General features: G+C 41.4%; 1 protein-coding gene across 3 annotated transcripts in view; it reads left to right on the top strand.

Moving 5' to 3' along the window:
• LOC119175717 (disintegrin and metalloproteinase domain-containing protein meltrin) overlaps positions 1-21,761 on the top strand; it is a 162,229-nt gene that overhangs the window by 80,667 nt on the left and 59,801 nt on the right. For all 3 annotated transcript variants that reach the window (XM_075881947.1, XM_037426665.2, XM_075881948.1), the window contains exons 2-8: positions 7,900-7,994; positions 15,294-15,446; positions 15,524-15,606; positions 19,364-19,467; positions 19,644-19,687; positions 19,773-19,862; positions 19,945-20,016. In XM_075881947.1, the coding sequence (XP_075738062.1) occupies positions 7,900-7,994; positions 15,294-15,446; positions 15,524-15,606; positions 19,364-19,467; positions 19,644-19,687; positions 19,773-19,862; positions 19,945-20,016 (641 nt within the window). The remainder of the gene's footprint in view (positions 1-7,899; positions 7,995-15,293; positions 15,447-15,523; positions 15,607-19,363; positions 19,468-19,643; positions 19,688-19,772; positions 19,863-19,944; positions 20,017-21,761) is intronic.

The following is a 21,761-nucleotide window of genomic DNA, read 5'->3' as shown; positions in this document are numbered from 1 at the left end:
CTCCCGTGTGTTCATGATTTTTTTTCTTTCAATCTCAGCTGCCGAATCCTGTCAATTGTAGTCGTCTGTGCCTAAGCCAGCTTTTTTGTCTTTCTTTTTCTGTCCTCTCTCTTTTCGTGATCTTGCATTGTCGGCATGGAATGAAAAAAACTTTGTTCAGGTTCGTTTGCGCGTTAAGTTGTAAACTAGCTCGTAGTGGGCCGATCCCTCGTGCTAAAGTGTCCAGGTTCATTTTTGAATGGCTCCGACAATGTGTGACGAAGATGCTTGACATTGTCGGAGCCTTTCAAAAATGAACCCGAATGCGTTTACGCACTGCAGCACTGCTTGCGAACGCGCCTGCAATGTGGCGGAAGTACTCGTCTTTGAGCTTACCCACATGATGAAAGCCCGAATGACACGGAAGATATTTTTGCGCCCTCGCGGCAGGATTTTTTATTTTTTTTCACGGCGTCGTCACACAGTCACTTCTGGCGTCTGTTAACTCTTCTTTCAGCGTGGCCTTGCAAGCTGAAAGTGGCGAGACCCTTCCGCGTCGGTTGGAAGCTGTTGCAACTTCTGTTCGTTCGGATGCTAAAAAAAATATTAACCCCCTCCTCAAGCACGAGTGTTTGCAAGATTTCAGCCGACGTCTTTCTCGGAGCTCTGGTGTGGGGAGTCGCGTCTCGTTCTGGCTACCGTCGGAAGTGTACTCCCACGGCCGCTGGATGAAAGAGCGATCTCATCCAGCGGCCGGAGTACTCCCAACTGCTCGCAAGCGCGCGCTTGTTTACCCTCAAGTTGTGTGTACATTAGTGAGCCAGTGAAAAAACAAAACAAAAAGAGAAAAATGGCGCTGGTTCAACGATCGAAGTTTTTCCTGGTTTTGTGGTCGCCTCGTGCGTCGAAACGTAAACGAGACAGCGGAAAAAAATGTTCCGTTGTGCTGACATCCGCAACATCTTTGCTTTAAAAATAATGACTGAAAGTCCTGATTAAGGCAGTTCTGTTTCGTTTCTTGGATATTTAGTATTAATGCGATGACCTCCGGTCTCGATTTAATACTAAGCTGGCCGCATTAATACTAAACTAAGACTGGTCGGTGCATTAGCACTCGTCTTAATGCACGTATAAAATCTTTGGAAAATAGCAGTCACTCCCACCTAGTTGGGCATAGTAGCAGCTGCCAATGCTATATCCTGTTTGGTGTGACACGAACATTTTGCTTTATCACAAAGACAAGCTAACTCGGGAAATAGTAGGAGCCTTGCGTATCAGAAGGTGTGCTGATAAATGCGTAAGCAGCCCGTCGATTGTTATAACTGACGAGGAGTTCATCACCCTTTTTAGCCATTTACTTTTCACATTCTGCTGCACAATGTAGACTTATGTACAAAAATTACTGTCACGGTGTGTTATCGTTTTTTTTTTTTTTACGCCCATGCGCTCTCGAGCGTATATATTTCGCGTCCTTCCTTTCATAAACGGAGTTGCGAGTTCGCGCCTGTTTGTTTTCTCGTCTTTCGTTTTTCGTATATAGTGCGCGCGCCGAAGTGTTTTCCAAGAATGTTCTCAAACCAACTGGCCCAGCTTGATTGACTGATATGTGGGGTTTAACGTCCCAAAACCACCATGTGATTATGAGAGACGCCGTAGTGGAGGGCTCCGGAAATTTCGACCACCTGGGGTTCTTTAACGTGCACCCAAATCTGAGCACACGGGCCTACAACATTTCCGCCTCCATCGGAAATGCAGCCCCCGCAGCCGGGATTTGAACCCGCGCCCTGCGGGTCAGCAGCCGAGTACCTTAGCCACTAGACCACCGCGGCGGGGCAAAAAACTGGCCCAGCTTTCCATACTGTTGCATTATATGTCACTCTTATTAACGCGAAGCGAACGAGCGCTGGCACACTTCGGTTTGGCGATTACGCGAATATCTTGTGGCGCCCCTCGTGGTTGCGTTAGCTGGTAGTTTTTTTTATTTTTAATTTTTGGTAAATAACCATAGGCAATCAATCTGAACAGCATTCTCTTGTATTCCCTGTGTGTATCTACATTGTTTATACTCTGCACGTCTAGCGTTTGGGCGTACACGTGTGACGGTAGCAAAAAAAGGAAAAAAAAACTCCCAAGCATTTCCCCGAGGGTGAACATGGTTAAGTGCGAATACACGGGGTGATGCTATGAGGGGTATTTATTAATTCGCACTATTATATTTATTAATCACACTATGGTGCCTTTATGGTGTAATGTATTCCTGGGAATCGCAATTTGATCACACGGGGGAGTTTACGTTAACTCACTGGCGAATGCCAACGGATTTTAACTTTACTCCCCCTCACGACCCGCTCTCGACGGGAGACTGAGAGAGAAGGCGGGAGCGCGAGAGAGAGGGGTGCGCGCGCAGCTGCAGCGAGCGAGGAGAGCGGAGGAGCGAGCGAAGGGGGAGGGGGTATAAGGCGCGTTACTGACACCGATATCAGCGTCGCGTCCGTGGCTTATTCGGTAGAGCGTCGCGCTGCGGCCCGCCAAGTCCTCTTTCTTTTAAAGATAGAGAGAAGACTGCGGACGCCGCCGACGGCGGTGGATGGTTTGGGGTCGCTTATAAAGTGTATTCACACTTAAAAAGACGCGACTTACGCCGCTCATGGACGTTCTTCTTCGCTCGTGGATGATCTGCAGACACCTTCTGCAATGGACGCAGTGATCCGACTTGACGCGTCCGATATTACCGCGATAGCGTTAAAGAAATCGTTTCGTAGAAATTCCGGCGTTGGCGGTTGTGAGCGAGAAAGCATCTGGTCCGTGGCCGAAAAATCGGGAAAGATGCAAATAAAATAACACAACTTTCCGTGCCCGAGTGAGGATCGAAGCCAGGCCCTTTTGCGTGACAAGCCAGGTATACTCAGCGTGGCCTATTACACAGCCACGCGTCCGCTCAGAAATATGCCGTGAAAATAGCTTCCCCTGCTTTGAAGTGCAATGAAAAATAACGTTCGTGATTTACAAAAACAACACACGCGTCCTGTATACTAGCTTCGCAGTACGACGTGTAATATCGCAGTAATATTGCCTGTTACTTTCTAGTTTGTGTTCTTTTTTTTTTTGGTCAATAGAGCATGGTAATCAATCTGAACAGCATGCATTCTAGGTATTCCCTGGGTTTACTTATGTATAGTTTCACCCGCCGCGGTGGTCTAGTGGTGAAGGTACTCGGCTGCTAACCCGCAGGTCGCGGGATCGAATCCCGGCTGCGGCGGCTGCATTTCCGATGGACGCGGATATGATAGGCCCGTGTGCTCAGATTTAGGTTCACGTTAAAGAACCGCAGGTGGTCGAAATTTCCGGAGTCCTCCACTACGGCGTCTCTCATAGTCATAAGGTGGTTTCGGGACGTTAAACCCCACATATCAATCAATCAATCAATCATTCAACTTGTGCATTGTTTATAAGCTCATTTTTCTCACGCCGCTCGTGGATGTTCTTCGACATGCTACAGGCACCTTCTCGGATGGACGCAGCGATGCGACTTGACGCGACCGAGATTTTCTGCTCAAATCGAACCTTGACGACCATTTGCGGTGCAGGGTGTACCTGTCGACGCAACGCATGTTCGTGCTTTTCTGCGCGCGCGTCTTTCAAAACGCTGGTCGTTTATACTTTGCCGCCGTGGCGTGAGCCCGAACGAACGTGGCTCGGAACAGTGCAGCAACAACATGTCAATGGTATTTGTGATCAATATCGGGTGGATCAAGCGGGAACCGTGAGCGAGTTTACGTGTAGCAGGCGGCTATAGCTGCTGTGGCGGTGCATTGTTCTCCGTGTCTGGCGCACTGCCGTGGCCGATAATGGCCCTTTGTGTGCCGCACCGGCCGAAGGACACCGTGGCATGGCGACCACGTTCGTCGCGATCCGCTCGCTTTCATCGTCCTCCGCGCGGAAGATGTCTGCAGTCGGGAGTCCATCTTTGACAGACTTGGCCAGGCATTCCATGCGATGTATTTATGCTGTAGAAATAGCGACTCTTGTGTGCCCTCATGTAGAGTGCATTCAGTATTCGTGTTATCATTGGTACCATAAGCAGTAAACCTGTCGATGGATACGCGCAACTCGATTGGCAGTGCCTCGAGTTCGATAAAGCGGCGTAAGTGCATCGAAACTGATCGCGACACTCGCAAAGCGCGACAACTCTGCTACGTCAGAGCTAAACTGCCCGTGACAGAAAAGTGGCGGACTTGGATTCAAGGCGCGCCGTAGCAGCATCTTGTCAGAAGAATCGGCAAGCATTATGAATAAATTTTCTACACAAGTAGACAGCATATATTGTTTCCATGCGATGTGCAGTGCTGGCCTGTTCCTTAAATTATGAAGAGGAGGGAAAAGCATTTCGCCTGTCTGCAAGAACAAGCGCGATGGCCCCCGAGTTTTATGCTTGCCGTTTTCTTGTGCTCACCTTGAAAGAGATCGACAGATAAGCACCGAACTCTGCACGCGAAAATAAGGCGATGCGCTGGCACAAGTGAGATGACTTGCAGTTTTTCACGGAAAGATACGGCATCGGCGTGCCTTGATTCAAATTTTGTCACTTCCCTGTCACGCGGGCAGGTGCTGTCTGACGTAGCAGAGTTGTCGCACTCCGGCGCGCTGGGCTCGATTAGTTTTGGTTTCGCCCTTGAAGTTTGATGATCAATGTTTTGGAACTACGTGCAACTTCTGTTATTTCTAAAAAATGAGTATGCCATAAATTATTGTGCGCTACAACTTTCTAATAATAATGCATTAAGGCCAAAATAAAAAAAAAAGCTTAAATAACGAGTCTTCGTTAATTAGTCACATCTATGTCATTTTAGTTCTGGCAAAGTATTTCCACCTTGGTGCAGTTTAAGTGTGTAAAAATGACAGAAGCGTGACTGTCATAAAATTTTCACAACAAATCTGTACTGTGTGAAAAAAAAACTGTATGTTGAACAAAGATGGTGCAAAGATGAGCTGTTGGTGCGTAAATATATCGACCCCTCTCCCCCCCCCCCCTCACATTTGGAGTGTGCATGTGTGTATTTTTTTTAGTGGCCTCAGAATAATAACTTTTAGTTTGTCCACATATATTGAATTCTCATTTTTTGGACTTAGTTAAAATTGACTTCTCGTGCTCTTCGTTTAACATTTATTGGCAGAAGCAACCAATAACCCACATTTAATGTTACTTCATGTCTATTATTTATTAGTTGAAGCACATGCAATACTATGGTTTTAGATGCATCAATTGAAATGTGCATAGTACTATATGGTGAGCTTCACTTGTTTGTGCATGTTGACTCATATTTAGGGCTCAGTGTTTTCAGAGTTTATTTTTTGTGAAATAATTTGGTGTTTATAAGAGTTTATTTCTCTTAAATCTACAGCTCTCCCAAATTCAGTGTTTACTTTTGCATTATAAGTTGTAGCAATGTGGTCTTATTAACAGACATGATTTTACTTGATTTATCTGAAGCTTTTGATTGTGTATGTCACCACAAGTTACTACTAAACCTGAAAAGTGCGATAGGAGAAAGGTTCCTGCTTTCTTGGATAAAAAGTTTTTCAACAAATCACTCACACTTAATGCTGTATGAAGGTCCTATGTCAAACATGACCCCCTTGACTTTCTTGGTCCCTCAAGGTTTGGTCTTGGGACTACTATTACTTTTAATTTTCATAAATGACCTCACGAGAAACATTGATTGCAATATCAAGTAGTATGCAGACGACTGCATCATTTATAAGGAGATCAACGGCTTTACAGACCACATTAGCCTGATCGAGGCGGCAGTCAAGCAAGGTCTTGACGTTCCCACACGGGAGACCCTAAGGCCTGGTCGGCGAAAGCTCTGCCGGACTTCCAATAATGTTGTTACCAACGAACCAACCAACCAACCAACCAACCAACCAATGAGGCTAGCAAATAAACAATCCATCACAGTTCATTTGCACCATTCATGGTTCACCACTGGCTAATCTAAAGCACAAGTACTTAGGCATTACATTAACATCTGACGTTAGATGAGATACACACATAGCTAACGTCACTGCAGCCAGACTGCATAAACTTTTCTACCTAAAAAGATGACTTAGAATTGCAACAGCTCCCACAGAACTCTTGGCTTACACCATGTTTGTAAGACCAGTATTAGAATATGCTAACGTAGTTATGTTTCCTCATTCACTAAGTAAGTTAGAGGCGGTACAATGCAAAACCACATGGTTTGTACGCAACAAGCTCAAGCATACAGATTCTCACACTAACCTTCTGGCTTCTTCTGGCATCGATAAACTAACTAATGAGGCAGAAGAGACATGCCTGAGGTTCTTATACCAGTTGCTACATGGCCACTACAAGGTAGATGTGTCCAAGCATGGCACGCTTTCACAGTCGGGCCCTATTCGTCATAAGCACATGTTCAGTCTGAAAGAATATTACTCAAGCAGCGATGTCCTTGAAAAATTATTTTTGTCACTAACAATACTCTAATAAAATAAACTGAATACAAATTCTACCAATGCCGACAGGCTATCCGCATTCAGTGCAGTGTTAGGAACCATGCATAACCTACAGTAGTACGCCAATGCTTTGCATACTTTTGTTATTTTTCTCTTTTCTTTTTGCGCCGTGCACTGTAGCAGGCCTGACAGTGCTTGGTTCAGCTCATCATTTCTCATTTTTTGGGTAAGATGAAGGCATAAAAAAATTTTTTTTGTTCATTCAATTCATTGCTGCAATACCCGACTTGGTATGCGCAAGTCTGCAGTTTCTCTAGCTTGCCGCTAGAAAACTGCACATATTGTTGATTCAGTCACCGTCATTTGTCCTACTCTTCTAATATTGTGCATACCAAAAAATTTGGTGCATTTCAAATGGATGCCTTTCTTTTCAGTTTTGTTTCGCATAAATAAAACGCAGAATAGTTGGCCTGATGCGCTTGTAGGTAATGATTATTGTGCCAGCATTAAAGATGTGCTAGATATATACATATTTTTATAAAAGTGTATATCAAATTTTGGTGCGAATATTTCCTTGTTCTTCATTGTATGAAGTATTGATTGTTTCTTCTATTTCGATGTTCATACCAATTGTGTAAGTGAATCTATGTTATTTGGAATGTTATTATTTGATCTTCGTGATTGAATACCATGTATATGTACCCTTGTAATGACTCCAAGGCTGAGGTTCACAGTTTTGAAAATAAACAAGTAAATATTTCCAACGAAATGTCCTTCAGTTGCTGCCAATAATCCTGCTTCTCCATTCTTTAATTTTTTTAAAGATACGTGAATCCACAAAGTGTATTTTAGATGTCTGGAAGATTTGATTGAACAAATACGCATACACACAAGCACAACTACCTCAATACATTACACCTACATTTGTTTGTATTACAACCTTAGTTGTAATCGATGCAAGCATACTTTATGAGGCTAATACCACTGATGGATGTGCTCTCCAGTGATTGATTATTGTCAGCTTTGAAAATGCCCCTTGGGTGTTCAGAATGCCCTTTCAAAATCAGAGTTTATTGAATAAATTCAAATTGCTAAAAATTTTATCAGTGAATGCTTATCGGAATTTTTTTTTCGATTTATTCAAAAACATGAAGCTCTACTCATATTCAGCATACATATCCTCTACGTGAAGCTGCTGGTTTGCATTCAGCTAACACTTTTAGCAAAACAAAACGTCCCACGTGTAAATGTTTTATCGGTTTAATCAGTTACATGCAGATTATAAGTATTGTACATATATCTTATATCTTATATCTAACAGTACTTAAACAAACTAAAAAAAATAAAATAAAGTGAAGTGCAGTGATTGCTATACAGAGTGTAAAATGATTGTAAGCTTTAATTTTCATTGTTAAATATGTGACTTTATTGTCTGTGTTTCAGGTGTCCGGAAGGACTTTCTTAGGTATGAACGGGTGCATCCCAAAGTTATCAGCCATGGGCGTAGGCGTCGGGACGTCTTGAGTTTAAAAAATGATGTGAGTATTTTGGATTAGATTCCTTGTTGTTCACACTACTTGTGTTCTTGATAATAACTGTAGCATTTATTTCCTACACAGGTTTCTATATTCACGTAAGTTGAACTTTGCCTGATAGGCAGTGTTACAGTTGGCCTGCAATTTATAGCAAAATCTGACCTGCTGCTTGTCAAACAAGAATTTCTCTTAAAACAGAGTGTCGCTGTTTTAAAATTGCAGGTAGTTTTATCTTTTCTTGGTAGTAACCTTGTTGAGAAATATATACACAACTGATAAATAAGACAAGGAATCAAAAGCACAATTCTCGGCACTTAAAGGAATCTTGAGTATCAATCTAACTCCATATATATATATATATATATATATATATATACATACATACATACATACATACATACATACATACATACATACATACATACATACATACATACATACATACATACATACATACATACCCACACGTTGGGCTTTGGGAGGGTAATTCAGATTTGTACAGAAATAATACACTACTGCGAATTATTTTAAAACCTACCTTTCTGCTCTCCTTGTCTAACTCATTATTCATGAGTTCAAATTCGTCTCCTGAGTTACTCAGCAATGCAATGTCATCGGCAAAGCGCAGGTTACTAAGGTACTCTCCATTAACTCTTATCCCAAGTTTTTGTTATCGTCCCAAAACACCACACGACTCTCAGCGCAAAACGCGCCTGCAGTTTTCGAGAAGGTTCCGGACTGTAGTAGATCATTTCGATAAGATCATGCCCACTGTGCGAACGGTACAGATTGTTCTGGAACCTACGCCACCGCCAGCGATAACGCTAGAACATTCGACGGCAAGAGTATAAATGCCGACGCGCTTCGCCGATTGTCAGTTGTTGATCGAAGGCCGACGCTCCGTTCGCCGCTATCAGTCCGAGACTGCTATCTGTGCGAGACTGCTGCTGTAATTGGACTTTCCGTTTATTGGGCACAGGTTCGCCCAAATAAACAGTTAAATCCCAACACGAAGTCTCCTGTCTTCGGCCACGTCACGACCCCCCCGTGACAGTATATATATATATATATGTATATATGTATATATATATATATATATATATATATATATATATATATATATATATATATATATATATATATATATATATATATATATATACATACATACATACATACGTACATACATACATACATACATACATACACACACACACGTCGGGCTTTGGGAGGGTAATTCAGATTTGTACAGAAATAATACACCACTGCAGATTATTTTAAAACCTACCTTTCTGCTCTCCTTGTCCAACTCATTAATCATGAGTTGAAATTCGTCTCCTGAGTTACTCAGCAATGCAATGTCATCGGCAAAGCGCAGGTTACTAAGGTACTCTCCATTAACTCTTATCTCTAACTCTTCCCACTCTAGGCCTCGGAAAACCTCCTGTAAGCACGCGGTAAATAGCATTGGGAAGATTGTGTCTCCCTGCCTTACACCCTTCTTGATTGGTATTCTGTTGCTTTCTTTATGAAGCACTATGGTAGCAGTTGATCCCCTGTAGATTTCTTCCAGAATGTTTACATATACTTCATCTACGCCCTGATTCCGCAGCGTCTGCATGACGGCTGATATTTCTACTGAATCAAACACCTTCTCATAATCAATGAAGGCTATTTACAGTGGCTGGCTATATTCTGAAAAATTCTCTAATATTTGATTGATAGTATGAGTGTGTTCGATTGTTGAGTAGCCTGTTCGAAATCCTGCTTGTTCCTTTGGTTGATTGAATTCTAATATGGTCTTAATTTTATTAACAATTACCTTTGTAAATAGCTTGTATACGATGGAGAGCAACCTGATCGGCCTGTGATTCTTGAAGTCCTTGTTGTCTCCTTTCTTGTGTATTAAAATAATGTTAGCATTTTTCCGAGATTCTGGTACTCTTCCCGCCAGGAGACACATCGTTAACCGGGTGGCTATTTCTAACACGATCTTTCCTCCGTCTTTCAGCGAATCTGATGTTACCTGATCCTCACCAGCAGCCTTGCCTTTTCACATTCCCTCGAAGGCTTTTCTTATTTATTCTATTATTACTCCTGGGATGCCATCTGGGATACTGCTAGTTCTTAAATTAAGGTCGTAGTTTTGCCGGCTACTGTACAGCTCTCTGTAAAACTCCTCCGCTATTTTAACTATCCTATTCATATTGGTAGTTACTTTGCCTTCCTTGTGCTAGTGCATACATCTGGTTTCTGCCTATCCCAAGTTTCCTCTTCACTGCTTTGATGCTTCCTCCATTCGTCATAGCGTGTTCATTTTTCTCCATGTTATACCTTCTTACATAGGATACCTTACGCTTATTAATCAACTTCGTAAGATCGGCCAATTCTAATTTGTCTATTGTATTAAATATGAGGCGTTCATTCTTTGATGCTTTCTAATAAGGTTCTTTGTCTCCTGGGACAGCTTACCTGTGTCCTGTCTAAGTATCGTACCTCCAACTTCCACTGCACACTCTTTAATGATACTTGTCAGATTATCATTTATTGCGTCAATGCTGAGGCTGGTTTTCTTGATAAAAGCTGAGTACCTGTTCTGAAGCGAGACTTTGAATTTCTGTACTTTCCCTCTCAGTGATAGCTCATTGATTGGCTTCTTGCATATCAGTTTCTGTCATTCCTTCTTAAAGTCTAGCTAAATTCGAGACCGTACCATTCTATGATCACTGCATCATACCTTGCCAAGCACTTTCACATCCTACACGATGCCTGGGTGTGCACTCAGTATATTTTGTTCTCACTTGCTAAAGTATATTTCGTTCTTACTTTTGCCATTAGGGCTCCTCTATGTCCACTTACGGTTCTCTCGTTTTCGGTAGAAAGTATTCAAGATACGTAAATTATTACGTTCTGCGAATTCTACTAACAGCTCTCCTCTGGCATTTCTAGTACCGATGCCGTAATCTACTGCCTGGTCTCCAGCTTGCTTCTTCCCTACCTTGGCATTGAAGTCGCCCATCACCATAGTATACTGTGTTTTTACTTTATTCATTGCCAATTCCACATCTTCATAAAAGCTTTCAACTTCGTAAATACACTCACTTGCTGAAGCGCTCCAAAAAGAAATTTTTTCATGATGACTTGCTTAACATTGCCCGAACTAATCCAAAGAAGTTTTGGAAACTTCTCAACCCTAAAAATAACACGCACAATATATCCTTAACCAACTCCGATGGTTCTCACGTTCCTCTCCCACAGCGGGCGGACGTTATGAATACTTACTTCACTTCGGTCTTCACTTCTGAACCACTTCATAGCATTCCAGTCATGCCGAGATCTAATTTTTCACAAATGCCGCCCATTGACATTACCTCCGAAGGCATCAGCAGTCTGATAAAGAAATTAAAAATATCCAGCTCCCCCGGACCTGACAATATTCCTGCCAAAGTTTTAAAGGCTACTAATAGCATTTCTAGTAAATTTTTGGAGATAATTTTTAAACAGTCCATTTCTGAAGGTTTCATCCCAGATGATTGGAAACTTGGGAAGGTTGTACCAGTTTTCAAGTCTGGCAAGTGATCTGACCCATCTAACTATCGCCCCATTTCACTAACGTGCATCGCTTGCAAACTTATGGAACATATAATATATTCACATGTTGCTCGTCACCTCGATGATCACTCTTTTTTTTTTTCATAAGCAGCATGGTTTTCGTTCAGGGCTCTCATGCGAAACTCAACTTTTTGAATTTACGACTGATCTTCATCTCAACCTTGATTCGTCATTTCAGACGGATGTTATTTTTGTCGACTTTTCAAAGGCCTTCGATCTCGTCCCTCACCAACGACTAATCAACAAACTTTCTTCACTTTCCCTCGATCCCCTGACCTTATCATGGATTAAGTGCTTCCTAACCCACCGGTCGCAATTCACTGTTATCGGTGGTGCCCATTCTGATACTACTCCAGTAATCTCTGGCGTCCCTCAGGGCTCGGTTCTCGGCCCACTCCTCTTTTTAATCTACGTAAATGACCTTCCTTCCGGCATTTCATCAACGGTTCGGCTTTTTGCTGACGATTGCGTCATCTACCGCCGCATATCAACTCCCGAAGATCAGCTAATACTACAGCAAGATTTACACATCATTGATAACTGGTGCGCTCAGTGGATGATGAGGCCAAATACTTCCAAATGTAAGTTCATGCCTGTCTCACGAAAACACACTAACGTCATCCATCCGTATTCATTAAACTCAACAGTGTCATCCCAAGTGGATTCTTACCGATACCTGGGCGTTGTAATTACAAGCAGACTAACCTGGACCGAGCATATTACCAAACTAGCTGCCGATGCCTCAAAAACTCTTGGCTATCTTAGGAGATCATTGTCATTATCACCTGCAAGCCTTCGCAAATTGGCCTTTGAAACTTTTGTTCGTACTAAAATGGAATACGCATCTGCAATTTGGAGCCCTCATCAGATATACCTAATTAACATTCTTGAATCCGTCCAAAATCGTGCCGCCAGATTCATCTCCGCAAATTACGACAAACGAGCAAGCATCAGTCAAATCAAATCATCCCTCGGTCTCCCTGTTTTGTCAGCTCGACGCAAAATTTCACGTCTCTGTCTTTTTCACAAACTTTACTACAGCTTTCCTCGCCTACATGGTTCACTTTTACTTCCGCCTGTCCGAACATCTCGTCGCCTATTTAATTCCCTGAGTATCCAACGTCTGTTTGGTTCTACTAACGCTTTTAATAAATCATTTCTTCCTACGGCTATCGATGAGTGGAACGGTTTGACGGATGCTATTGTTAGCGAACAAGTTGCTGTTAAATTTAGAGATTTATTACTAGCTACCCTTGTCTCTTAATCGCTGTTTGTCTTTCTTTGTTGTTTGTTCTCTGCCGCCTGTATATTTTGGACCGCGAATTGACTGTTGAATATTTCGTTTGTCATGCTCTGTTTTCTTTTTGTTTTTTGTTGCTACCTGTATGTTTTAGTAATTCAAAAACTGTAACCATGAACTGCATTTTCATTGAAATTTGTACTTGGATTGTTCCCCCCCCCCCCCCCCCCCCTTGTGTAATGCCCCGAGAGAGGCCCTTAAGGGTAAATAAATGATGATGATGATGAACTGGCGCATAATCACAGCTGGATGTAGCGGCGTAAGCCGGTGCCACTTTAATCTTATATCTCTTATTGAGTTTAATTAGATTATCTACCACCCTTTCATTAATGCTATAGTATTCCTCTATGTTGCCTGCTATATTTCTGTGGATAAGGAGCCCCACGCCCACTTCTCTTCGGTCGCCCAGCCCACGATAGCAAAGGACGTGCCCATTTGTTAGCACTATATAGGCCTCATCTGTCTTTCTATCCTCACTGAGCCCTATTACATCCATTTAACACCCTCTAGCTCCTTAAATAGTAGAGCTAGACTCGCCTCACTAGATAAGGTTCTAGCGTTAAATGTTGCCAAGTTCAAGTTCCAATGGTGGCTTGTCCGAACCCAGAGATTCTTAGCACCCTCTGCTGCGTTCCAGACCTGACCGCCACTGTGGTTAGTTGCTTCGTAGTTGCTGGTGACTGAGGGCCGTGAGTTAATTGACATATGCATGTGGGAGGTAGTAGTGCACTTGAGATAGTTATTAGTGCATTTGTACTTGTAAAATACTACATCTACTTAGGGAAGGTAATAACCGTGGAGCCAAACCACGAGATTGAAGTAACTAGAAGAGTAAGAATGGGGTGGAGCACATTTGGCAAGCACTCTCAAATCATGACTGGTAGATTGCCACTACCCCTCAAGAGGAAGGTATAAATCAGCTGCACCTTGCCAGTACTTAGCTATGGAGCAGAAACCTGGAGACTTACAAAAAGGGTTCAGCTTAATTTGAGGACGACGCAGCAAGCGATGGAAAGAAAAATGATAGGCGTAACCTTAAGAGACAAGAAGAGAGCAGAGTGGATCAGGGAACAAGCTGACGTCAATGGTATCCTAGTTGAAATCAAGAAACGGAAATGGACATGGGCCGGGCATGTAGCGCGTAGACAAGATAATTGTTGGTCATTAAGGGTAACTGGCTGGATTTCCAGAGAAGGCAAATGCGTTAGGGGGAGACAGAAAGTTAGGTGGGCAGATGAGATTAAGAAGTTTGCAGGTATAAAGTGGCAGCAGCAAGCATAGGACCGAGTTTACTGGCAGAACATGGGAGAGGCCTTTGTCCTGCAGTAGACGTAGTCAGGCTGATGATGATGATGAATACACGACTTGGATATCTGTACTCAAGTTAGCCAGATGAGTCCTCTGACAGGCCGTAACAAACTGGGGCGATGCCAGACCACATGAAACTCGTTGCGCTGCACGTTTGTACGCACTGCGTCGTGAGGCATGCTCGACTACTGCTGCTATCGCGTCCATCGCCACTTGCAAGTAATGGAGCCTTGGCTGAAGCAAATCGTTGTCAACATTTTTGTGCATATAACAAGCCACAGCTACTATGCATCTTGTCGCACAATGCGTCCTGCAGTTATACGCAGTTCCATTCGGCCACTAGTACTTCTCACGCACTAGATAACCAGATGGTGTGCACTCCAGGAAAGGCTATCCGGTCATGGCATGCCTCGCATGCATTGTGTTGTTCTAGCCAAGCAAGCGGTTGATGCTAAGTGACGCACATAGCGTCATTTTATGCCAGCCTAGGTAAGGGAGAAAGGTGTGAAAGGCCATTCAGTATGGTATTAAAAATTTAATGTAAAAAAATACTGTACTGATGGACGTCAGTGAGTGCTACCTGTCTATGCGCTTAGGCACGTACCGCAAGTCTTGTTGGCACTGAACTCTGGTCATCAGAGTCACCATTGTATACGTTGGTGATGGAAATTGATCAGATTTTGCTGGTGCTAGGTTTTGCTAGATATTCAGCCATGGCTTGAAAAAAGTCACCATGCTCAGGTATCAATGGAATGGGCACTGCGTTGTCATCGATTAGTAGCATGCAGGGTTGATTATACATTCCTTTTGGTGTTATAGCAGAAATTCCCGAATAGTCAGCACAATGCACAAATACTTTTTTAAAGTTATATTGCGGAACTAGTGATCTGGATAACTTGCGATTGCTGTTGGTGTGTGAATGTGTGTACTCTTTTAGAGAAACAACAAAAACTGTGTACTGAAAGCTTTCTTGCTTAAGATTACTAAGTTGATGTCAAAGATTCTCATGCAGATTCTTGTGTCGTGTTTGCCATATTGTTGTGCATGCGATTGATCGTTACACAACATGACATTTGTTTCAGGCTCATCAAGATGTTCTACAGGTTATCTTCAAAGCATTTGGTCAGCCTTTTACGTTAGACCTACGAATGAAAAAAGACTTGCTGCCATTAAATTATTTTGAAAAGCACCATGGGAACAATAATAGTCACATCATAGATCACCCTATGAAGAGGGTAAGTTGGTCTTTCATAGTTGTGGTAGTAATGTGAGGGGGGCAGCAAAATGATGACAGTGAAATTCATTTATGCAGAACAACAAGCACTGCTACTACCATGGTACTGTGCGTGGACAGAACAACTCTTGGGTGGCTGTTAGCACTTGCAATGGGCTCAGGTAGGCCAATTCTGCTACTGCTCAGTTGTTTGGCTTGCTGGCTGCTTTTGCATGCCTCTTAATGAGTTTTACAAAATGTTTTAACTATTGCTTGAATAATAGCTGGCCCAAACCTAATGTTGTAATGCTTGCTTTGGTTTACCAAGGCACTCAAACTGCACCTGAAAACAGGGAGGTTAGTAGGTCTAGGCAATATAGCTTGGTTTCCAGTGTAGAACTGTAGCGTCTATTTTTGAAAGGACTCAATATATAGTATTTATGAACAGGTCTTTCGTGTGGTCAACCTGAACAGCAGTTTGGGCACTTTGATGAAAGTTTCATAAAAATAAAACACAATTTCAAGTAGTAAAACATAAGAACCTAGGTGGTAACTAAGATTTGCAATCACCAAGTCCCTTCTGCTAATCAAAAATTTTTCTAAGTGCAGAATGGAATAATGTAAAGTTATAGAGAGGGTCGGGGTTTTATTAACACTAGGAGAATTCGCATGCTGCAACAATAGTGAAGCAGCAGAGAATCAAGATTGAGCTGAGCAGAAAATTTTGCTGTTAGACTTCTTCACTACAACCTATTTGAGCTGAACAGAAAATTTTGTTGTTGAACTTCATTGCTACAACCTATTGTTACTTTGCCAGGGGTGTTCCACATGGGCACATTTCTCTTTTGTTGTTTTTTCTGGATTGTGCTTGCTCTATGTATAAGTATTTTTATTGTTTTAGTAAACTTGCAGTAAAACTTGCAGTATTTACTTGATTTAGATATGTGCAGCTGTTTTGTCTGTATGTTTTTAACCATCTACCTGGTGATATTTAACTATGCACTATTGTGGAATTGATAGTGAATAATTTCTGGATGATTTCATATGCGTTTGTGTAGACACATTCTTTAGCTCTTACCAGGGCTGAGAAGATATACCTACCCAAAAAAAGTATTCTAGAATGCAGATATCAAAATACATGTGCAGGAGGCCTAAAATACAGATACTAAGACGGATGTGTTCAGATAAGAACGTCGGTGCATGTACATCAGCCCCCTTTAATTTTGCCAGAAAAAATATATTTGTTTTCCGAGTTCCCAGGACCACACAACCAGTTTTGGTTTTGCGAAAAAAAAAAAAAAATTCAGAAGCATTCACTGAGCTGCAACTGCTTCTTTTGAAGAACGGCTATTTGGGCTGGTTGGCCGGAATTCATGGTAATAAGGGCTGCAGCGCGAGCACGAAGGTGCTAGAAGAAACATGAAACTGAAGGCGAGGCAAGGAAAGCAAAGAGGACAACAGGAGCGCTGACTACCAACTGAATTTTATTATTCGCAGCACACATGATAATGTATACAACAGGCAATCTATTAACAGCAAACGTGAGCAACGTGACATATTCTGGGGAAGGGTATGATAAAAAGAAGGTGTAATGATAAAATGGCTAACCCTTATCTAAAAGCGCGAACTCTTTGTCATGCAAGGCCACCGAAGTAAGCCAGATTTGCGGGATGACGGATGAGCGCCTCAGTGGAATCACCAAAAAAAGTTGGGCATGCGCCTTAAAACACATAAATAAATTTGAAGATTGCGCAGTTGGTGTTGTTTACATGCTTCCTTTAACGTGCGGTCGTTGTTATATAGGCCAAACTGGGCGGTGCATTAATAAAAGGTTAGGAGAACATATGAATGATGTATGCAAAGGAATTAGTTCAAACCTCGTTCTGTACTGTAAAAGCTGCGGATGCCAGCCTCGATTTCCGGGCGTGAGTGTGCTGGTATGCCACATGGACAAAGTAACTCGTGAAATAGCTGAGGCGTATTTTATTAGAAAACATGGTGACGGATGCGTGAGCCAATGTTCGGAGGCCTTGCATGACAAAGAATTCACGCTTTTAGATAAGGGTTAGCCATTTTATCATTGTACCTTCTCTTTATCATACCCTTCCCCAGAATATGTCACGTTGCTCACGTTTGCTGTTAATAGATTGCCTGTTGTACATATTATCATGTGTGCTGCGAATAATAAAATTCAGTTGAAAGTCAGTGCTCGTGTTGTCCTCTTTGCTTTCCTTGCCTCGCCTTCTGTTTCACGTTTCTTCTAGCATCTTTGTGCTCGCGCTGCAGCCCTTATTACCATGCTTCTTTTGAATTTCGCGAAAATGGGATTTCGATGAGATCCCACAAGAAAAGTGTTGTAGCTATAGGTCTGAATGTTTTAGGCCACAAACTTAGAATAGTTTTTTTTTTGATAAACTGTAATTACTTCGAAGTTCTTGCACTGATCTTTCAAGTGAAAAAAAAAAAATCCTGAAATCAGCACACAGCTCAATATTCCTCAAATATTAGTTTTTTTTTTCCTCCACACATAAATGCCAGACTATCCAAAAAATTCTGGAGCATTACCACATGTAAGGTTAACAAATCTGCTGAACGTTATTGCTGAGAGTGACGCCAAGCTTTAAGCAGATACATTTACTGAGAACATGTTTCTCGAAATGTAATATTTTGAAGACCATTTTTAAAAAAAAGTCATCTTCAATTTTCTTTGAAATATTCATAATTAAACCAAAGCTTGTGCTCTAACGTAATCTGTAAATGTTGCATTAGTTTTGTGAGAACAGAGTTACAAAGTGCAAAAAGTGGTAAAAATGATGTAAGCTGACTAACTGCGACATTGAGCGAGCAGGGGGAAATAGTTGGCATTATCAATATCTTTAGGTCATGAATGTGTTCTGTGGATGTTAATAAATGATAGATTGACCAAGGGAAAAAAAAAAAAAGGAATAAATGGTTTCGAACGTTTTTATATGCATTTCACAAAAACTTGTACGTGGATCCCAGCCACTGAGCATGCCGCAATGCTGAGCCACTTGCTTCGAAAGAATCGGTTTCAAAGTCTTTTGCGAATGAAAGCCTGCGTACACCTCATGAAGAGCGTGTCTGTAGAGGATCCACCTGTGCACGTTTATCACTTCCTCTGGCATGACGATAATCTGATAACACAGAAGGTGCATGGCGGCACCCCCATTTTCTCGCTTACCAAGCTTCGTATTGCGGTAAGAGGGGTGTTTTCAGGACTGTGAAATCATATTTTACTAATATCTGAAAAATGGTCTTTCTCTTTTGTGTCCTTTTAAGTAACAGCAGCTTCCTAAATAAGCTGTTCACTGGATACGTAGTGTCAGTTTGGCCTGAACAAAAGGCCAGCAAATGAGGAAAGTGTGTCCACTGCTGGAGACCAGCACAAGTTAGTGTGATAATGAATAAATACTACCTTCATTACCGGAAAGTCGTGCAGCATAGTGGCATCTCTTCTGGTGTCATCAAGGTACCGAAACATTTCCACTCGTATGTGGACCATTCTGTTAGGGACCCTCTGCTGCCATTTCTGTTTGGCCTATTATTGGTTTATAAAAAAAAAGTTTCTTTCTTGGCCTTTTGGAGACATGTTTGATCATTTCTACCGAAACGTAACAAGGTACCAGAGCGCTGCACAGTATCACAATAGAAGTGATGCATTGTAAAAGTATTTCATTATCAAAATAGAAATATACTTTTCAATTGTATCTCAGTTCAAAAATGCAGAAATTCAAAAATATTCCCAAGATTGTATCGAGACACTGCCCAGCTCTTGATCTTACAAAGTCTTATGAAATCTACATATTACCTTTTACTGTTGCGTAATCTTTGTCTTATTTTCTTCAAGCCAAGTTGATTGCTCAGTGTCATTGTTTTATTATTTTTTCCTCCTCTGATCTCTCTTTTCCATCCCTACAGTGGAGTTGTCTTTGACGGAAAAGAGATTCATTATATTCACCCTGACCCTCCTGAGCATTTGTTCTTGAAAGCATCTGATATGAAAGAGAAATCTTGGAGATGCGGTAAGTTTTGCTGTCATTGCTACGTGACAACTTTAGTTTTGCCAAAATTTTTGAAAGTGCTTTATTGCTGATAGCCGTAGCAGGGTGGTGAAGCATTGAATCGAGTGGCTTTTGGAAGTTACTATTTTGTGGAATTTATTGGACGAATGTTTTAATACAATTTTTCGTTTGACCAGGGTTCAATGACTCGCTGAACCTGTTGGGTGATAGTCATTCTCGGGTAAGCTTTACTTTCTTGTGGCCTATAAAAATGTTTTTGTACATTGTCGGGCCTTTACACTACGTTTCCTTTTTCTTTCATTTAGAGGAAAAGGTCTGTTGTGATACAGCCACCATTCAAAAGTAATGCAAGATCTCGTTATGTAGAGCTTTTAATTGTCAATGATAACAAAGAGGCAAGTTCATTTCATTTTGATGCTTTATTTATTTTTCTGTTGTAGTGCTTCAGTTTATAATGAAAATAATATTTATTTGCAGTTCATCAAAATGAATCGAAACAAAGAAGCTGTTTTTGAAAGAAGCAAGCAAATAGCAAACATAGTAAATGCGGTGAGTCTTATTTGTCACCCTTGAGATGGCACATTTAGTGTCTTTTATTGCTGTATAATTATTGAGACTTAAATAGGACTAGAACTATCACCATTACTGTAAAATCCTGGGCAACCGCACCCCTCTACTGCAAAAGGTAATCAAACAAGTTTTGAAGGGGGGCCTTTGCTCGGTTGTGGACCAAAACTCAAGATGGCAGTGTAAGAGCCTCTAAGAAGAATGCACACCTGTTTTCTAATGAGGTGCTTTACTGAACAGACATGCATTTGCTGTTTGTGCTAAATTAAGGGAGGGATTGTGTGAAATTTTGTGTGTTATGGCACGAGAAAAAAACTCCCTAAAATTTTCAGACAATGATTGACAAGTTGTAATGCAAACACACCACACTTTAGAAATACCAAGAAATAGTGCACATGTCTAAAGACTATCAGAGCTTGTGTTTCTAGGTACTGCTGCTGCAGAATTCAGTGGCGGAGAAAAGGTTGAAAAAAAAAAAAGGAAAAGACGTTGGTAGAGGTGGGGAATGCTTGCTGGGTCATTGATGCATATTTCAAATCTGTAAAAAATTTGCTTGGGTAGGGGTGCCTGCTCAGGATTATATGGTTCTACAAATAAACCTGCATGAAAAACTGGCAATGCAGGAACACACAGTGAACACAAGGGAAAGCAGAGTCCTGCCGGAACAATGTGCCTAGCTTTGTCTTCTTGAAATGACCCGACTGAATTAACCTCAAGAATATTAAACAAAAATACATAAATCTTGTGACCGACTGTTGTGTTGCTAATTCTTCTTGATTTTCTCAGTGGCAAGAGACATGTTATGCTTAGAAAAGTGAAAATCAAATTTTTATGGTGATTTTTACACGAAAAGCAGGGCACTGATATTTTTGTATGTTGCAAAATATTTCGTGTATGTTGTTATGATTCTCAGTGTACACGTGCTATTTGTGGCTAGGAATTGTGTGTATAATAGTCACTAAGATATTCTTTTTAATGATGTACAGTACTTCTTGTCTAACTGTTTCAGTGAACAGTTAACCAGCCATTTTGCACTTACACAATATACAGCATTACTGACTGACATTGCCTCTGACCTTTTGATTTTTGTTCTTCACTAAGCCACTTTTTATTGTTTTTAAATGTGGCTATTTGCTATTTCTTGCTAAACTTGCTACTTGCTAAACTGCCCATCTAGCTTAAAGAGACTTCCCAAGAAAATTAATTAGTTTAGGCTTTTAAATTGTCTTTTTAAAAACATTTGGCATAAACTAGACCTTCATGCCAAAAAATGACCAAATTGTGCAGGAAATTACGAATAAATAGGCAGTACTTTTACAAAACTCAGGTCGCTTATTATCGCTGGGGCAGTGCATTTTATTCAGAGTTTGTAAAGATCACAGACACAGCACTGCTGCTCTGTCTGTCATCTTTACTGCATGCCATTGTTGCATCTTGTTATGCTCTGACGAGCCGAATTCATTACCCTTTTGAACTATCAGCAAGTTTGTGTCATAGTGAGGGCAATACAGTTTCTACAGAAGGGTGTAAAAAACTTTGCAAGGAAAAGAAGGTAACAGTGCATTGATATATTTTACTGTTGGCACTATGTGATATTGCTGCTGCATTGCATTAGCATATGTCGCATAGTTACCACCTGAAAAGCCAGATATTTTCTCAGTGTAAGAGTGGTTTCGGATGTTTTAATCTTCGGTTGTTGTAACATGTATTTGTTTCTTAATTTCTAC

The sequence above is a fragment of the Rhipicephalus microplus genome, chromosome X (genome assembly GCF_043290135.1).
Source record: "Rhipicephalus microplus isolate Deutch F79 chromosome X, USDA_Rmic, whole genome shotgun sequence".
Lineage (NCBI taxonomy): Eukaryota > Metazoa > Arthropoda > Arachnida > Ixodida > Ixodidae > Rhipicephalus > Rhipicephalus microplus.
Note: the sequence above shows the minus strand (reverse complement) of the source record. Positions and strands in the feature narration are given on the sequence as shown.